General features: G+C 50.0%; 1 protein-coding gene across 5 annotated transcripts in view; it reads left to right on the forward strand.

The window, feature by feature from the left end:
- LOC149351808 (procollagen galactosyltransferase 1-A-like) overlaps positions 1-20005 on the forward strand; it is a 294955-nt gene that overhangs the window by 33586 nt on the left and 241364 nt on the right. For 4 of the 5 annotated variants that reach the window (XR_016290657.1, XR_016290658.1, XR_016290655.1 and 1 more), the window contains exon 8: positions 3965-4071. Coding sequence is in view for 1 of the 5 variants with exons in the window: in XM_089581139.1 (XP_089437265.1) it covers positions 3965-4075 (111 nt within the window). In the remaining 4 variants the exon portion in view is untranslated. Of the gene's footprint in view, positions 1-3964; positions 4076-20005 lie in introns of those variants that run through there. The other variant, XM_089581139.1, reaches the window with a different exon arrangement.

The following is a 20005-nucleotide window of genomic DNA, read 5'->3' on the forward strand; positions in this document are numbered from 1 at the left end:
CTTTTTTTCAACATTTAAGCAAATTTTGGTGGCCGCCCTGCACTTATTCAGGATGCACTTCGTCCAAAAATTTCGCAGTTCCACCTAAGGTTAAAATCTGAAGCATTATATCAAGGTCAGATATGTAGTACAGCTCGAAAATCGACTGCTCTGTGCACGTATACACGCAGTCCACAGTTATGCCAGGAGCACGTGCCGCAGACGCGCCGCAGCTATATCGAGTGGCGCCGGTCAGCGATCTGTTCCCCGCGAATGTGCCGGAACTACGTGCGGCTTTCTGGCTTCATGGAAGCGCTGCTGTCATTGACCACTATCCGATCCCAGAATCGAGGATTATTAACCACAACCGCAACCAACTTTCGTCACTGCGCCTGTTTCCTCGACAGGCTTGAGCAGCGCTAACAAGCGCAGCGGCCCAATCCAAGTGGCGTTCGTTTACGGCGTGGTTTCGTGCGGCTATCGCGCCCGGCGACTACCGGCCGAATCTACGATGCAATTCCAAGCGGCAGCGCGACACGCGAAGGAAGCAATGCTTGCGGAGCAGGAGTTCGTCTGCTACGTGCACCTCAGTTATGGCGGCCGGCAGAGCCGCACCGCAGCGGCGCGGCGCGGCTGTGCCCAGTGCATGCCATCAATAACTGCTAATGCGTCGTTTATTGTCATTCCAGCTCTGGAAGCAGGCTCGTTTAAGTGGTATAGTAATTAAAGCTACGAATCAGGACTACAGGGTCTGTCCTGAAAGTAATGAGACAAGTCGCGGCGTGACGCGTGCATGCACTAGATTGGGAAAGAGCTTTTGGGGGAACGAGGGGGAGCCTTCAGCTTCACAATGCGACGAGCATGGAGGAAAAAAAACTGGCGACGAGCTTAGTTGCCTGCGAGCAGACGAAGCGAGTGGGCATCTTCGAGCGTGTACCCATGTTTCGTCGCTGCGTCGAGGAAACTATGGAGCGAACGTTGGAACAGCGCTACGCGGTGAAGCTTTGCAATAAACTGAGTAAGTCCCCTATCGAGGCAATCAACGTGATCAGGACAGCATGCGGGAACGATGCGATGTCCAGGTCGCGTGTTCTAATGGCACAAAGTATTTAGAAACGGCCGTGACGACGTTCACGACCAGCAACGGTTCGGGCACCCGTCGATGACGGTTACGAACGATAACGTTGACTGTGTGGTCCTAAACGTCTTCACGGCCATTTGGAAAAGCTTTGTGCCATTGGAACCCTTGCGATCTGCACATTGCATCATTACCACATGCTGTCAAATGTCTCGGTCGGGGATTTACTCAGTTTAATGCAAAGATTCACCGCGTCGCGCTGTTCCAACGTTCGCTCCATGGTTTCCTCGACGCAGCGACGAAACAGGGGTACACGTATGAACACGTCCACTCGCTTGACCTGCTCGAAGCCAACTGAGGTCTTTGCATTGCGAAGATGAAGGTTACCCCTCCTTCCCCCAAAAGCGGTTTCCCGATCCAGCGCATGCACGCGCCACACCGCGAGTTGTCTGAATATTACTTACAGGACAGACCCTGTATCTTTTAGTTTTTTCGTGGCTCACGTGACCTGAACATCAATTACATGCCACAGCTATCGTTTGGTTGATGAAACCGAAAAAGCATCAGGAAGAAATGGAATTATAAGTTCTTCATATAGTGGTCGTAGTCGAATACCACATGGTGAACCTTGTATCTTATTGGCTAACGCATCGTTTGAAAGGAAAAGCAAGCAGTTTGTCCGCTGGCTAACTACAACACTAAATGATATCAGATTTTTAATATTTGACTATATTAAACAAGCCAGGTATAAAAATTCTAGAGCTTATAATTTTTTAATTATGATTAGCTTGTTTTTTTTTAACAAGAATAGTTTTGACTGCAGGCTATTTTTTTTTTGTCGTGGAGAAATTCTGTGCGGCGGTCCTGAATGTAGGCGCAGCTTCACTGCAGACTTAAGTTGTATATGAGATTATGGCGGAAATGAACAGATCGTGCCTCGAATTGTAAGAATTAAGCACTACATTATCAAAGAAACGGGGATATATAATTTTAATTCGGCATTGGAAATGGCATAAAAAGCCATCTTGCGGTGAAACCCGCCATTATCACTGTAGCCCGCCACGTGACCACATCTCGGTCAAATATCGCTTAATTTTTTTTAAGCCCACAGTTTTCTTTTTTAAGGGGCGTTCGTGAGGTTTTATAGTGGTTTAACTTTCGATGAGAAGCAACGCTCCCTTCGCATCGTCTACCGTGCGCTTTAAGCTTTTGTAACTAGATGGCGCCATAGTGGCGCCAAATTTAGGGTGCCTCGATGCGCACGCGCGCGCATCGAGGCACCCTAGCCAAATTTCTTGGACGGAGCGACAACCACGGTCTGCTAAGTTTTCTGTCGGCGAGGCCTAAATTACTGTCCCGTAACAGCTTTGGGTGTGGAAACTGAAATGGACGCTACTCTATATACTAAAAACATCTTATTAATGTCTGGCGGATGGGATTGATATTAGTTTTTGGTACAGCACTTTTGCCGACGGGCAATGTCATCGCGCTAGCTGATCATTGTTGCCAGCATCGGGATACACAAAGTGGGCGCATGCACTGATTTAAAAATTCTCGGTCAAAATTTCCTACAGCGTTTCCAATAAAACCGTTGCAGAATACAGCAACTTAGAGAGCAAGCTTTCCGTTGTGCAAAAAAAAATAATTGCGTTCTTAAAAGTCTGTGTTCTGTCCCCAGCGCAGTCCGTAGGGAAACACGGCGTTTATTGCAAAGCCGAGAACACATGCAGTTGAATTTGATTGCAATGATTTTGCATCTGTTGTGTTTTTCATCCTTCCGTGTCACTGCTCGTAATTCATTGTTTACATAGTGATTATTGCAAGTGTACTTTTCTTGTAGCAATACTGCCTTCAAGGAGTGGAGACAGCAAGTTTTTGGATGCATACTTTTAATTCTCCTACGGCAGCTGAATCATATGTAACTGAATTTTTTTCTCGTGTCGTTTCGGTTTCAAAACCCGAACGGCGGCTGTGACGTACAAGACGCGTTCAGGTCACTTGAGGCATGCAATAAACTACGATATAATCGCTGCTTGTTTATTTTTGTCGTTCACCTCTTGAGTAAGCTTACGTAAGAATTGATGTGAATTAAGACTATGGAGGAAGAAAAACTCAGGAGAGGCCCTAGCTACCGAGGCACACGCCAAAAAGTGTGCCAGAAGTCACACGCTTTCGCAAGGGCTTCTGGGAGTCTTTGGCCGACAGCGCAACCAATGGCAACGCTGGGCGCAGCGTCGTCGTCTGCTGCAATGCCTGCTGCGCATGCGCAAACGCACGGAGACGGTGGCCAAGTAGAGGGAGGGGGAGCAAGAGGGAGCCGGCCTCAAAAATGTGACGTAGCCACCTCTCCTGAGCTCTTTCATTCCTCCATGATTAAAACAAAGAAAACAGTGACCATACTCGAGTTTTTCTATGCCTCACGTGACCTGAACGCGTCCTGTACGTCACAACCGTCGTTTGGCCGTTGAAACCGAAACAATATATGAAAGATAAAAATTTATTATAACTTATTGACAGCTTTTTGGCGCAATCCACATGACCACCTGTGTTTTCTAATGTGCTTCACATTATTCTAAATAGACGAAACACACGCAAAATTTGGTGTCTCTACTGCCTTGATTGTTTCGTTTAGTGGGGTTTAACGTCCCGAAGCAACTCAGGCTATGAGGGACGCCGTAGTGGAGGGCTCTGGAAATTTCGACCACCTGGGGTTCTTTAACGTGAACTGACATCGCATAGTACACGGGCCTCTACAATTTTGCCTCCATCGAAATTCGACCGCCGCGTCCGGGATCGAACCCGCGTCTTTCGGGTCAGCAGCCGAGCGCCATAACCACTGAGCCACCGCGGTGGCTCTCCCTTAATTTTGTCAAGCTGCAAAACATTGCTCCACTTCATCTGGTGCAGGTCTACCTCATCAACCTGGAACGTCGGCCGGAACGGCGAAAGCGTATGGAATACTGCTTCGAAGAGCTGGGTGTCGCCTTCAAGGCAACGGCCGCCATCGACGGAAAGTGAGTTGTGCATGACACGTGCTGGCAAAGTTTTTTTTTTTTTTTGCTATTTGGAGTTTGGGCAGCGCAACTGCAGCGCAACGCTCTGGAAATTCCGCTGCGAAGTTTCGCTGTATGCATACTCTCTGACTAACCCTTGAACTGTTTTGGACGAATACAGCCGTGCTGAGAAGTCTAAAAAGTTCCCGTGACAAATGTAACATGTCCGAGCCGAGCAGCTTGTCGCGTGAACATTTTTGACAAGACAGGCTTGTCCCAGGCTCGATTTTTCGAATCCGGTAATTCAGACTTTTTGTGAGGCATTTCAGGCTTTGCTGAAAAACCGTCACGCACCTCATAGAAGCGTTTACATATTCACTACCGATATCTGGACTGTGTAGAGCCAGACATTTAATTTTTTTTTTCTTGGGGGGGGGGGGGGGGGGGGAGTTTCGAGGTTTTTGCACTAGGGTGCTCTATGGCTTCCGATTCTTCCTACATGTTCTCTCGATTTCCTCCGCCATCGATGCACTGGGAAACGGTCTCTCTCTCCGCAGCAAGCGGCGCACGCTGGCCGAGATCGCGTCCTCCTCATCGCAGTGAAAACACTGCGGGCGGTGGTATAGTGTTTTCCTGGCGTTGCGTTTCCTGGAGCACGACCACTGTGCCTAGGGCTTGCACTACGTCGGTCGTACGCTGGACGCGTGGTGTTGTAGCGCAGCAGTTATCTGTCGACGTGAGCCTGCGGCGTTTTGAAGGAGCCCAGGATTGCGTAAACGCAGAAGCCCTAACCTACGCCGCTGCAGTTTAGGTTGTAGGGTTTGTGCTTTCTGGGTAGCAGTTGGCGATGCTGGCGTGCAAAGTGTATGCTGAACCTCGGGGACGAGATTTATGACTGTCGCTGCTTTAGGCTGTGTGGTGGCAATGGCACCAAGCGACGCAGGTCGTGGAACATCTCGCGAATAAACCCCTCGCAGGTTGTCGAGGCTGGATGTGGTATAGTGCCCGGATAACTGACGCTGACCGCTTGTTTTGGCGAGTTTGGTCGTTCACGGTGTTCTCAATCGTAGGCGCCTCAATGATGAATTCGTCGGCAGTATTCAGTGGACTACGTGCGAGGCCGGCAAAGAGCTGCCCCTCGTCGCATCGCAGCGCTTTCGTCTCCGCTGGCATTTGATGGCCTACACGACGGAACAGGCGCCTATCATCTCTTCGTATGCGTACCATCTCGTTCAGATGCGGCATCCCGCGAATGCAGATGTAGCTGTGCCCGTTCCCAACGTGCGGTGCTCGTAAATGCTGTCCGAAGCAGGTCGACAGGAGAGTCCTTGCTGGTCCTTGCAGCACGAGGTACACGTGTGCCCCAATTTCGCTGTATCATCCACGAGTTGAAGGTTTCCAGGCGGTCGAACAGGTCCAGCCATTCCATATATTCATGAGGTAATCCGTGGAAGGAGAGCGGCTCATGGCACTAAGAAAATCCAGAGGCGATGGCTGAGTGACAGACTCCATCTTCGGAGGTGTAGCAGGTCCATGGTCCAGCACCTCCTTCAGATGTCCTGTGACAGAACCAGTGGCGGCGCTTTAGCAAAGAAAGAGGCTGAAGCGCTGGAAAATTAATTATTTGGGCGGGCTTGTGCTCTAAAAAGTAACTGAGCTCGGTGGTGGTAACTTTGGAGACTGGGCGTCTAAAATGCCGACAGCAATGTCGAGCATCGAATAAAATGCCACGCGTTATGTGGCCATTCCGGAGCGAACTGGTCGCTTGTCGCTTAGCAAACCAATCGAGTACCTCGTGCCGGTGGTGTGTAACAAACAACATTGAACAACAAACAGCAAATCTTGGCGGCATTATCATCACATCCGACGTCGGACAGCATTTAGAACAAGACGACCTCTTTTACCCTCATTAGCATGGCTTCAGAAAGGTATTGTTTTGCGATACGCAACTGATGCAATTGGCGATTTTCACGAGATCGATGCCCTGCGCTTCTGCCGCGAACCATTTGTAGGAGGATTGACGCGCGCGGTACCCAGTCGTGCTGCTTAGCCTGAATGGTTTGCAGGCGCAGTCAGGCTCTATTGTCAGAGTTAAGCGATAAAAATGCGTTGTAGAAGCGCTGCACAAGGCTGTTTGCGTGGTGACCATACAGAAGAGCCGCTAATTAGTGCCGCTGAATGAGTTCTGTCGTGGCAGTGACTCAAAGAAGCTTTGGAAACAAAGTTTCAACGTTGTAGCGGAACGTTTGTATGATTTTTGTGGAGACGAAATGATCTATAAACGATTTTCAGGGAAGAAAAAAATGCTTTTAACCGGCCGCCGCGCTGGGAGCCTAAATAGACCTGGCCGGCACCGCTGCTCTGTACTCTGCGACTTCTTCTGGCAGTGGAGCGGAAGCTATGGAGCCGAAACACGCCCTTTTCCCTACGCAGCGGAATATAATACCCGCTCGCAGCTATTCTTCTTTTAAAACATAGTAGTGTATTGTCAATATTCGTTATTTAAGGCATATTTCAAAAGCAGCTGCCAACTTTCAATGTTAGAAAGTGAAGGAAAAAAAAGCTGTGCTGATTACAACGAATTTGTTAGGAGACCTAGTTACAAAAAGGTTCCACAGATGGCGCTGCAGCTACACCGGGTTTAATGTATGCGGACGATATTGTACTGTTAGCAGATAGCCAGGAAGATTTACAAACTTTGGTTAATTGCTGTGGAGACGAAGGAAACGCTCTAGGATTCAGTTTTAGCGCAACTAAATCAGGTGTGATGATTTTTAACGATACAACTGATCAGGTGCTTAAAATACAAGGCCACGAAATACCCAAAGTGGCCGAATACAAATACCTCGGGATATGGCTAAACGAAGGGCAGATATACACGGAAAAGCATGAACAGGCTCTTAAGGCAAAAGGACGAAGAGACGCCGGGATAATGAAACATAGGGCATTATGGGGGTACAAAAAATATGAAATACTAAGAGGTATTTGGAAAGGAATAATGGTGCCGGGACTTACTTTCGGCAATGCGGTTCTGTGCTTAAGGGCAGAAGTTCAGTCGAGATTAGACGTAAATCAGAGAGCTGTTGGAAGATTAGCACTAGGTGCCCACGGCAAAACCACAAACGAGGCAGTACAAGGGGATATGGGCTGGGCATCGTTCGAGGCACGGGAAGCTAAGAGTAAAATACCATATGAAGAACGCCTGAGGAAATTGGACGATAACAGATGGGCAGCTAAGGTATTTAAATATTTATACAGAAAGAACGTTGACTCACAGTGGCGGAAAAGAACTAGAAAACTAACCAGTAAGTATGCCGGTCATGAGGACGGAGAAAGAAAGAGCATTAAACGACAGGTTAAAAACGCGGAAGTTAAAAATTGGATGCATTCAATGGAAAAGAAACATAGTGTAGAACTATATCGATTCTGGAAAAGGCAGATCAGGAAAGAATTTTTCTATGATAACTCAAAAGGCAGTGCCCTACTTTTTGAAGCTAGATCAGGGTGTCTTAGAACGCGCAGCTACAAAAAGAAATTTAACGAAGAAGATGACACATGTGCAGTGTGTGGTAGATCTGTGGAAACAATTGAACACCTCATAATCAGATGTGATGGTATCCATCCGGATGTCGATGCAGGCACAGTCACTCTTTCTGAGGCCCTAGGGTTTAAAGATAACAATGGTCATGTAAATAAATCTGCAGTGGAAGTCAGCAAAAAGCGATTGGAGGATTGGTGGCTGAAAAGCAGAGATGTGGCATAAGGTTAGAATAGTAGGAAGCCGTAGGCAAAGGTGATGGAGAATCTTAATGAGAATTGCCAACACAGTAAACAAAAACATAATAAATAAAGAAAAGCTGAGCATGGTAGCAATTGCCACCACCCCGTTTCAAAGGGGGCGCTCCTATCCATCTATCCATCCATCCATCCGTCCGTCCGTCCGTCCGTCCATAGGCACCCTAACCAGCCAAAGAGTGAAGGTACCGCGAAGAGAACACCACCCCATACGGCTAGGCGCATTGTTATACGGCCGAAGTATTTGGCAGAATGACGGAGTTATGGACGCTCCGCCCCTGTACTGTAGCCTTCCCTTCATTGCTAAGAAAAGTTGTCGTTGCGAAGGTTTCGTGAGGTCTACGTGCGCCATCAGTGGACAACGTCCCGATGACGGCTGACTCTGTAAAACAAGTAGTCTTCACTGAATGAAGCTGCAAGAGGGAGGAGGAGATCGCCTTTCGTCGGCTTGCGCCGCTGTCAACGGGTTTCGTGAAACTGCTCGCGCTATCGAAGCTGCACTTGTGTTTGGTTTATTGGTTTATTGGGGTTTAACGTCCCAAACCGACTGAGACTATGAGAGACGCAAGTCGGTTCTATCGTGTTCGGTTTTATCGTGAGACTTTAATTTTCCTTCAGATCACTTGTTTCCTCATCAGTGACAGTACCCATGCGCTGGCGTCCTATCTGGATATTCATGTGACGCCATGGGTGCCATTTTGTGGTGCAGCGAGCAAATTGATTAGTGAAAACCGGAGCATGGCTTGCAGCCTTTCGCCCTGCTACATGCACCACAAGATGGCCGCCACTGTGACGTCGGTGCGTGCTCCTTATAGGCGAGACAGGCTTTTTTTTCACTTTTCGCTCTTCTTGCCTCATATGTGTGTTTCTCTCACAGGCATGACGCACTTCCCTCAGGGCCGCATGACTGTCCCACTTTTTGGCACTGGCCGCGCGCTGACGGATGGATTTACTGTCTTCGGATCTCGCCTTAACTACCTTCCGCTTGCTTGTTATCGCCCCCCACCCTTTCTGCTCTATATCACGCCGTTGTTTAGGTGACCGCATATGAAGCAGCTTCTGCGTCTGCAGCTATCCTCCACGACCAAACTTTTGCGAGGTCACGCGCAGAGCCCCCCGCAGCCTCGGGCCCTTTGCGCCGGGCAAACTTGGCAAGGCACTTGACCACTCGGAGCGGCTGTAAGAGACGCCCGGCATCCCCTGTGGCGCGCGTTGCAGCCGACGACCTCCGGTCCGCACCGTGCGCGGAATTCCAATCGGGCGTCCCTCTCGCTTCTCATTTCCTCGAGCCGATTGCCCCTCAGCGCGGGCGGCCAGGGGCCAGGGACGGGCTTCTGTTTGCCTCGTTTTTGCCTGCCTTGCTTGGAGAGTAGAGCGGAACGCGGGCATTTTTTTTAGAATTGGCCGACGGTGTCTGGACGCGTTGGCGTTTTGTTTCTTCGCACGCCAGTTGCACAGGGAAGAAGAAAACGCTTGTCATGTTTGAAGGCACGTGTGTGGCGCATGGTGGTCATTACTTCTTTATTGCGTCCGACCGAGCAGAAGAAGAGAGAGAGGGCAACGAAGAGGGCATGCTGCGTGGTTAACCAGAGCTCAACGGCCGGGTGCTGCTCCGCACTTTGGAGGACGAAGAAGAGATTTAAAAGAGAGAGGGGCAGCGGAGTGGGCAGCTGTCCTTTCTGAGACGTCCGTCCGAGCTTTTGGACCTGCGAGAGAACTTACCAGTGCCTTCATCACTTTCTGTTGCAGCAAGAAGTGGGATCAGTGCTCCTGAGCCCCCTTCTCGTCAAAGTAAAGTCACGTATCATGCAAGCAGCAAAAAACTCTCTGTACGGGGAGGTACAGCCTTTGTTAAAAATCTTCTGGCCACCAATTTTCCTCCTGGGTCGTTCGGTGTACTGGCTCGCTCTGTCTTCAACGGTTCATATGTGTTGGGGCCAAGGGGAAACTCCCGTCCGCGTAGAGCACTCTAAACACGAATATGCCTGTATGGGAGTATGGAGGGCGCTATAGGTCAGCTTACTCCCTTTCTACTCCTTTATGTTTGCAGTGAGCGTTCTAGGGGAGGCAACAAAGGTGGCCCGTATATTTTTTACAAATCTGTACCTTCTCGAATGCCAGCACCGTTCTGCAGTTATTTCTCCTTTTCTCAAGGCGCGTTTTTGTACGCAACCGAGTTTTCTATTGTTTTGTTTATTTTTCTTTGCGAGGTCGATCTTCGGCAGTCGTATCCAGTTACCCGCGTAAGTACGCAGGGCGCTGATACTGCGGCATCGATTTCGGTGAAATCCGGCACATCCGAAAGGGAAGGCGAATTCTGCTGCTGTTGTCCTTTGTTGGACGGATAATCATGGGTTTGTCCAAGAATATTGTTCAGAAGATTGCCGAAAATTGCAGCGTACTAGGATTCTGAGGCATCGTGTTTGCTACATCGTAACCTTGCAGTAGCATATAGGTTATGGGGTCACTCCGCGTCCAGCCGACCGCGAAGGCGAGCTTCCGTGCCGGTTACACGCAGGCGTTACTCGTACGCGACACGTTTCCCCAACCCGTGGCGCAGAGTCGCAGCCACGGCAGGTTCGGTCGAAATAGGCAGCGGCAGAGCACGTTAGGAAATAGTTTATTGTCCTAACGCGAGGTAAAGAACACTGCGGAAGAATGTTTCATCCGATAAGAATTAAAGGTGCACTTATGTCTCCTTACGTGCTGAAATGCGAAAGCATTTCCGGTTCCGTTGCCACCTCTGTTACTATACCTTCTAAGTCTTTACCTGGCTACCGTTTCTGCACACCATTAGGCTCTAACTTCCGCTCTAACTTATTGATCAATTAACAATTAACTATTAGTCATTATTGATTCATTATTAATTAATTAGTTTCATAATTATTAATCAATTTATTCCGTTATTATTTTTATTGTCCTTGTAATTCTGGATGAATTACTAGTAATTCACAAATTCTATGAATTACACGGAATAATCCGCAAAATTAATTGCCTTATCATTTAGTTAATTATTTTATTCGGTAATTTCGTCATTTAAACTATCCATTCTATCATTATTAATGATTACAAATCATAATTACACCCTTACTGGCTGATCGACAGTTCATGAGAACACGCTCTGCCCACACTTCCTGTTCACAGCCCGTGGGGACGCATCCTGTCCACGCCACTCATGATGCAAGAAATGCTTTCTCATTAAAATCGAGGTTCGGCAGGCTCCAAGTCGTCGTTGTTCACCGACGCCTGGTTCGCGGATCGGCTAGCAGGTCGCAGTTAGGCAAGAGACTGATGGAGCGTTTCCCGGCCGCCACGAGCTCTCCTTTTGACCCCTCGGGCGTAGCCTGACTGGGAGCAAACGGTTACTCATGAGGATAAGAATGTACCCTTCCCTAAGTGGCGGCGATCCGGGGTCAGCCTAGGAAGAATCAGGCTTGTTTTGAAATTTCACGATAACTCCGCGCATGTTTGTCGATGACGCTAGCCACGTGTGAGCGAAACTGCCTTTTCTCGAGGCTCTAAAGGAATAGATGAGAAACAACGAAGTAATCGCTGTCCGGCCTTCAAAATCTGACTCCTTGAAAGCGGAGTGGTAGACGGTCGTCGTGCATTTCGGAGAGAATTTAAAATCTATGACATGGACGATAAAGGATAGTGTATGCAGCGTGTGACTAACAAAATCAGAAGGCTAGGTGAGCAAGGCCCAGTGCGGACGTAGTAGGTCCTGTATTACCGCGAGTGCCACGTAGGACTACGAGTGCCATGTCCTACGTGGCACTCGCGCTAATACAGGACGTATCACGTCCGCCGCTATGAGCGAGGGTGGCGATGGTACACTCCCAAGGTTCGGTTACACCACACATAAATACCCCCAAAAGCAGGAGATTCGACAGCCGTCGCCGTAGCTCATTTGGTAGCTAGACCACCGGACGCGAAATTTGGAGGTCGTGGGTTCTGATCCCATCGGCGGCATGTGGTTGTTTTTGCAGCGTGAGCTACATTGCCCACAGTCTCGCCGTTTCGCGTGCTGTCTTGCACGACCATACTGCGTATGCGCGAGGAGCAAGTGACGTCACTACGCACAGCTGGCGTGCCTAGCTCGCCGCGCGCGCTCGCCTTCCTTACCTTAAAATGTGCAAGACGTAAGAGTGTAAATTGTCAACGCCAACGCCAATGAACACAACGAACGCCGATGGCCTATGGATTCAGCGCCGCGTTTCTGGCACAACCTTGTCAATGCCTGCAGCCCACATCTCTCTCTCATCACCCCACGTACCTATAAGTACGATTCAGGAGTCCACTGATCCAAGGAGCCATTATGTGCGTTTACTTTCCTTAAAATGACCGGAGTGTAAAACGTTGTCAACGCCAACGCCAATGAACACAACGAACGCCGACGGCCTATGGCTTCAGCGCCGCGTTTCTGGCACGTTTCTGCCTGCCAACGCATGCAGCGCACACCTGTCACTACCGCCACTTAGCTTAAAGCACGGTTGAGGTGTCCACTGTTCCAAGAGGGCAGTTATGCGCCTTCCCTCTGGTTCAGGTGTCCACCGAGATGTGGACACCTCGCCCTCACCTCACGCTACGTATATTCTGGCATAGTATAGCTAAGCCACTGCCAATTTTTTCTTCTGCTTTTATTAGTCTCCCATTGATGACTTCCTGCTTTTTCACTATAGCAGGGTCATGAGAGTTGGCCGACGCCATTGTCCGGAAGCGGGTCCTTCGACGGGGAAAATCCACTGTGTTCTTAAGTTTTATCCGGCTATAGCAGGCACAAGGAGATCGGTCAAGGGGTAGAGGTTGTATCGGTCGACGTCATTGGCTGGAGGGGCTCCTCTGAGCGGCATTTCCCTCTCCGTTCTTGAGTTGTATCCCACTATAGCAGATTTGTGACAACGCTGCCATTGTCGCTCGACTGGGTGGGTTTGACTTCGTCAGGCCAGTGTTTTTGCCTGTGAGAATAATAACGCTGCGCAGTATGAAATCAGAATCCGTATTGCGAAATTTTTATTGTCACTTGCACTTTTTACTGTGCACTTTTTATTCTCGAAGACACATCATATTTTTCTCAATGCACGCTGCATACCTTTATGCACGCGTCGTTTGTGGATTTGTTTCTGTCAGTGTAATTGCGGAGAACGATTTTTTTTTCTGTGCTGCCTTTCATCTTCGCGCATACTACTCCTCTGGTATGCGAAGCACAGTAATTGGTTTTCGTGGCGTATGTTTCTTTTCTGTTCTCTCATCTCGTTATACTGTGTCCGCTGCGAAAGGAAGAAGCAGGGGGAAAAAAGAAAAAAAAAAGGGAAACGACCAGGGCCCGCCTTTTGTTCAGGCAAGCAGTTTTAAATGACCAAAGATAATACCGTGGCGAGAAAAAGAGAAGCGGAGTGTGTGAGGAAGATTGAGCGCCGCCATTAAATTGAGGCCGCTGAGGAAGCGAAGAAGAGAGTCTGCGCGTCGAAGTCCCCCTGCGCTTCCCACGCAGCCCAACCGCACTCGAAAACGGGAGATTAGGGGGCGCTCAATTATAAGAGTAACTCATCACCTTCGGAGCCCGCGCTGCGCGGGCGGGGTCTCGCCGCAAAAGGAGGACGGTGTACGCGCTATAGGCCCGCGCCACTTCCACGAAACCGCGTATACCACGCCCTTGTTTCACTTATAGAGCCGTATAGCTGAGCCTTGTGTGTCGGGTGCGGAACTATATGTAACGATGTCGAATTTAAGCGGTCTGATTTGTGCTGGCGGCCACAGTAGAGGTAAACGCAGCGGTGTATAGATGAGAGGCGGTGATACTAAATTAATAAATAAGCTGACTCTGCGTGTCGCGGCGGCGGCCTTGACCTGATAAAATGTCATCAATAAGTGACTCTGCCTCATCAGTTGCGTGAGGCGGCGCCACGTGTAACTGTCGCTGCGAGGTATACAGAAGATGGCGCCACCACGCCAGAGAAAGGCGGATTTCGCATCCGGTGGCGTATTGAATGGAAAATATAGGCTTTTCGAAGTCGAGGAGGAACAAAAAAGTCGGACACACGAGCTTTAGACTGAATAGCCAATACGCCTGACTAAGTCATACGTGCATGCTGGCGTCGTCCACAGCACTCGACGATGACTGGAATTTTTTGCAGTTCCACTTTTAAATTATAAAATTATTCCAAAAGGGAAGAAAATCAGCGTGGTTGTAAACGTGTCTTAGCGGACCAGTGTGGTGTATTTCATTTTATACCACCTATAGGCATAAACCGCGGTGGGTTTATACTTCGCTGTCCCTCTTTCCCTGATTAAAACCTTTCAAGTACAGTGAACCATCTCAGAAATCGTCTTAATCTGATTGAACTACCTAATCATTAATTAGCATAGTCATAAATAACTATGCACGCAATCAGTATATGTCCTTAAGACAGCAGTCGCCGCAGTGGCTCAGTGGCTATGGCGCTTGGCTGCTGACCCGAAATACGAGGGTTCGATCCTGGTCGCGGCGGTCGAATTTCGATGGAGGCAATAATCTCCGTGTACTGTGCGATGCCAGTGCACATTAAATAACCTATCTGACCTATTTCGACGAGTTTCGTACACTGCTGAGGTAGCTCTGCCTGCTAGCTCCTCGAAAGCGCATCGATTTTGGCGCAATATGGCCAACATTTGTTGGGCCACAGCGTCGAAATTAACAGCGTTTTCGAAATTACAAACACTGATGTGATATTACTTACGGTAAGCTACACGCCCCTCAGTAGTTAAGGAGCTGAACAGTGATAGTTAAAAAGTTAACTTTTCAACATTAGTTAACCAGCCTGCTAGTTAGCACGTCTTAGCTGTATTCTGATGTACTACACCGCTGACAGTGCTATGCCGAAAAAAGCGATCTTCTAACTCAAAAAGCGTATTTTCAAAAATTATTTTCTGGGGTGTTCGAATTACCCGCGGGAGGTCATGTGGATGTGACGTCACGACTCTGTATGTTAGGCCTTTTTCAGCCACGCGGCAGGTCAGCGCCGGCACCAGTTTTTCTGTGACTCGGGGCCTTTACCGCTGGCGCGTTAATAGTCCTCGTAGCGCTGGATATGCAGCCCAGCGTCTTGCTACGTTGACGAAGCGAACACGCCGAGCGGTGCGTTTGCTAACGTGCCGGCTCGTGGAACACTAGCTAGCCACAGGTGATTTCCTCGTCGCAAGTGCGTGCCGTGGCATGAACTTCATCCGAGGAGCACTTAGAGGGGCACTTGGAGTTCCTCTGCTGCTCCGTACTTGTAAATCGAGGTGCGTCAAAAACGAAACCACGTGGTCCCGCAAAGTACATAGCCGCGAAGCACCAAAAAACAGAAACTCAGCTGGTCGCCTGTTGCGCCGTCAATTATATAGGTTTTGTTTGGCTACCATCATTCAGGTTGTCTTGTTTCTGTCTCCCTCGTGTGATAAAAATACACTAGCGGTTTCAGACTAACACTTAAATACTTGAATATCTAAAATGTGTAACCTTCATGCACATTTGTCAAGCTCAAAGATCCGTGGCTTTTCGGTTATTTCGTCATCGCGTTTGTCCTTGCGAAATTGGGCTGTGGCGGCGATACCTGCATTTTAGTTCTTGCGGTTTTCTACCTTGCAAGAGCTTTGTTTCAGTAAGAGGTCCTTTTGTGGTTAGGAGCTGGTATTCTATCGATACAAGCCAGCTTCACTTTCTCCTCAGCATGCCGCCAACGTGGCATTCGTGAGGCGAAGTGCATTCCCTGGAAGTGCCTCTAAATTTGCCCGTCTGGCACCCGTGTAGCTGACTTCGTTAATAACCCTATAGTGGACGCATTGTCTAGGAGGTCTGATGGTATCATTGCCACGGAAGTGGTCTAGCTGCGCACCGTGTTCGAGATGGTTTGAAATTGTCCCCTTTCAAAGCCGTGATCGACTGCGCTGCTGGCCTTTCCCGTGGCGGGTACACTCTGAACAGAAGGGAGTAAACAGGGAATAAGCTGTCTTCTAACTCTCTTTTGTGAAAGGGTGTGAGCTAGAGGACAGCTTACTCCTTTTTACTCCCATATAGGTGTTTTGTTTTTTGGAGTGTAGCAAGCGAAAGACGGCGTCGTCCCGGCCGCTGGTGGCCGTACAGCGGAAGACTGCGCAGACCACCGGCATGATGAGTCCGCCGTTTGGCACGGCCTTACACTGCCCCGCCAACGCACGTTAGTGAGCTGGACGAGAAAACCAGGATAAGCGTGTAGCCCATCGCAGGCGCAATTGAACGACGCACGCGCAGAAGCGAGCGCGGCTGTCGGAGGCACGGAAGCGAGGGGGCCTCAGTCCACACAGCCGGTTTCCGCTCGCTTCCAGTTTCCGCGCAAGCGTTGCGGCGATGTCCGAGTGGTCTGAGGCGTCGGGAAACGAAGCTGCCCTATTTCCGCCGGCGCTGGGGGCGCTGGGGTGGGGAAGTGTTTTTATGCTCGATAGCGTGCGGACGGAAAACTTGGGAAAAGTTTCAGCTTCACTTTCTGCGTTGTCTTCGCCGCGGTTTGCGGATTTTCGCCCGAGTATGCCTAGAAAAGGAACTAATACGATTTCGTGCTTAAGAAAAAAAGAAAAATAAACGAGAGCGTGGTCCAGAGAAGAAAGGCACACCGTGGCGCAATACTAGGAGCATGTTAACTTGCACTGGTGCATTGCTGGTATGCGTGCTGCTTTGCGTATTGTGGGTACGGTGCAGTGGCTTAGTTTCCAGTTTCAGGCGTCGGGCACCGCGTAAACTGCCCACACACAAAAGCGCAGGTTTGGGGGTGCTGTGGCGCAGCGGCAGTGCGTGTGTGGGCGTGTCGGCTGAGAAGCTCTGCACAACTGTATATCGCGTGTAAACCCTTTTGGCGGCCCTTGTCGCGCAGAGCGCTGCGGCTGCCATTTATTTCTGCTGGTTACCTTAACTTGGGCTACCGAGGCGGCCTCATGGATTTATGCTTGGCCGCTCGTTTTTCTCACCGCTTGGACTGGGAAGTGATAAATATTAGTGGAGTTTCCATTGAAGTTGAGCTGAGCGAGCAGGTTGCGTGCTCGCTTCTCCCCCCCCCCTCTCGCTATCTTTTTGTTTGGACGATCGTTTTGAAAGGTTTTGTGCTCGCAGGTTTCTGCGTCCGATATTTAGAGCACTCAAAAACGCGGACAGCACTGTTTGCGGTTTCCTGCTATGCACCGAAACCGCAGCTCGCACGGTGCGCGTTTTCGCTTCTCCGCAATGATGTCTATAGGGCGAACGGCACGCGGTGCGGCAGTGTTTAGAAAGTCGAAAATGGTGAAGAGTCAAGGCCCAACGTTGGTCTCATTAGTCAGGCGTCTCCACACTGTGACGAAGAAAAAAAAAAGCAATCCGCGTAGTGGGACTGACGCCTGACTGAGTGATGGGCTTGGATGTTACAGTGAACGAGTACTCCTGCAGGCTACATAGTCCGACCAGCCATTCGGCTTGTGTCTTTTAGCGAAAAAAATTAAATCAGCTGAAAGTATGGTGGTTGGTCACGACTGTGGAACGCCGACAGAACAGGAAGGGCGGAGTTCGGCAAGAGCCCACTTAAGATCCAAACTCTCACTTTCAGCACGTGTTAAGTTATCTTCACCTCATTATCTCCATAGTTATCTCCAAAGCAATGACTTGTTCATGGCCCTGCAAGGGGTAGTAAACTCCGGCTAGTTTCGGTTTCAACTAATTCAGCGCACCTGGTGACTGGAGGAGAACTGATGCTTAAAACTGAATGATTCCTGCCCATGCACGTTCAAACACGATGCAGCGGAATTGACGTCGCACTCAAGAAAGCATGGTGCAGGCGCTAGCGATCAAAAATAACGTGGCCTAGCACTTGGTAAGTCCGGACAAAAAGCGTTCCTTGAACCGGGGAAACAGTCTTCAGTGTTCCAAGAGCAGGCCCCGCGTTGGGCACCGGGTGTGGGGTTTTGATAAGGGAATAATTACACGACTTCCCCTTTTATTCGCGGCTGACAGTCCGAACCGCCTAGCCCATCCCATAATCGCGAGCGCTATCGAGCGCAGTCAGCGGACCGGCCCTGTACAGTTTGCATGACGGTTTAGTTATTACATTCTGGGGCCAAATGAGAAAGCTAAGTGCGTCAAAATTAATAAGTGAGCTGCTATTTTCCTTCACTCGCAGAGGAACAGCTGGTACTCGCTGCATGCGACAGTGAGAAGGACAGAATGAAGAAAGTAAGAGATAGGGAAACACGCCACGTTTACAGCTTCCGCTTGATATTTTTTTTTTTCTGAGCTTGCTCAGAATTAAACACGACGTCAGACCATCGGGACGCTGTGTGCCGACGCAATGTGCCCGCGTGAGCTGCGCGGCTGACCGCGGCGACACTGCAGAGCATGCTCCTGCGCTGCGCTCGCCGAACTCGGCTAAAGCTACATGCGCCGGTCTCACTCGCACCTCGGTTCTCACGCAACGCACGCAAGAGTTGACCGCTCTTCTGCCGAAAGTCAGGGTGCGGGCGGCGGAAACGTCCTGACGCGGGTGCATTAATTATCTCTGTTTTTCGCTGTTCAGCAGCGGACAGCACCGGGGTGCGTCTTCCAACACCTCTGCACTTCAACTTAGTTGCGTCTCTGTCAGCCGACCGTGGAACGTGTCGCGAAGCGGCAAGCCGCGTTCTGTGTTGGGTACGATGCGAAGGGTTCTCGATAATTCTGAGCTTTGTGGGTGCAGGGGCTCGGGTGGTGGAACGGGAATGGGACGGAGTTACCTTATTAATGAACATTCGCTTTTGTATATATTTTTTCGCATTAACTTTGACAAACGTCGGTGCCAGATTCTAGAACGTTGTGCGCCGTCTCTGCGTAGCATTAATCTCGCTACCATGGCATGTGAAGAGTTGTGCGGACCTCCGAAAAATGGGATGCATGCGCATATTGATTAAGAACGTTGAATAGGGAACAAACTTCGAAGTGGCACAAACAAAAGCTATACGTGTTCCGAAGGTAAAAAAAAAAAAGAAGGTGAAAACCGACGTGGCGGTATGGCGGCTCTGGACGTTAATGAAAATTCTTCTAGAACCTTGTTTGTTCTTTTCTCGCTATGACGTGGTATCGACAAATAGCGCTCAGCCTGCTTTCTGCCGATGCTTTTTATTCTTTTGTTTGGGGATGCAGACGGATTTGCTGCACTGCTTTTGGGCGCTTTTACGCATTTCGTGTGAAGCTTCGAATGGGCCTAGATTGTGTTCCATACAGCAGACTTGAGGGAGCGCTACGGCGGCGAAAACAGGGACGCTCGTCTGAAGCGCGCGTGACAGATGTATCGGCACGGCCAGCGAGCGTCGATCGTGAGCGCCTATGAGAGAGCCTGCGCCCTGTATGTAGCGTACAGTGCGCACTGCCGGGTCACGAAGTGTTAAGGGCAAGCCCTTGGTCCTCCATCACTCACAGTACAAATTGTAAAGGGGGGTTTAACGTCCCGAAGCGACACATGGGCTACGAGGGACGCCATAGTGGAGAGCTCCGGATCCGCCGCGATTGAAGCCGGGCCCTCCGGTTCAGTAGCTGTGACCTTGGCCGTCGGTGTCGACCCTCAAGGTCACATTGCTCCGACCACACTTATCCTCTTGAAGGTTAAAACACGCAAGACATAGCCAACAGGCATACCGTTTATTCCGCACCTCGTAAACATGTGCCTTACATCAGGAGCGCAGGCAGACACCAGCCACATTACACTCGGGAACGCGGCGCGAATTGGGAAGCTGTGCACTCACCTTGACTGAGGTTGCCCTTGCTCCCTGCATCGCTTTCTGTTGTGCTGGTTAGTCTTTGGAAAGACACTTGGGCGTGGCTCCCCACTCCGTTCCACACGAGCCTCAGCGCGTTCCTTTTATGCGTTAACGGACATCCTCAAACAGCTCCTCGTTCGGACCGTTCAGACGGCGGTTTCGCGCGCTGCGGCTGTGCGGCGTGGTGGCGGCGGACATCGGTGCTTGTGTTGGTGGGTGCATTCAGGGATGGCCGCAGTGATGCTTTTTAGCTCCGGGGTGGGAAGGGACTGCTGTGCGTGCTCCGGGCGGCACTGTGTGCGCCGGATGTCTCACGCTCCTGCCGCTATCGCTACGTCCCATGGATAATCCTGCCGCTTGTCCCGCGGCTCGTCGTCTCCGCGTCGCCCTGGCCGCGGTGTGCGGA

Source organism: Amblyomma mixtum, chromosome 3, assembly GCF_055824585.1.
Source record: "Amblyomma mixtum isolate Tamu chromosome 3, ASM5582458v1, whole genome shotgun sequence".
Lineage (NCBI taxonomy): Eukaryota > Metazoa > Arthropoda > Arachnida > Ixodida > Ixodidae > Amblyomma > Amblyomma mixtum.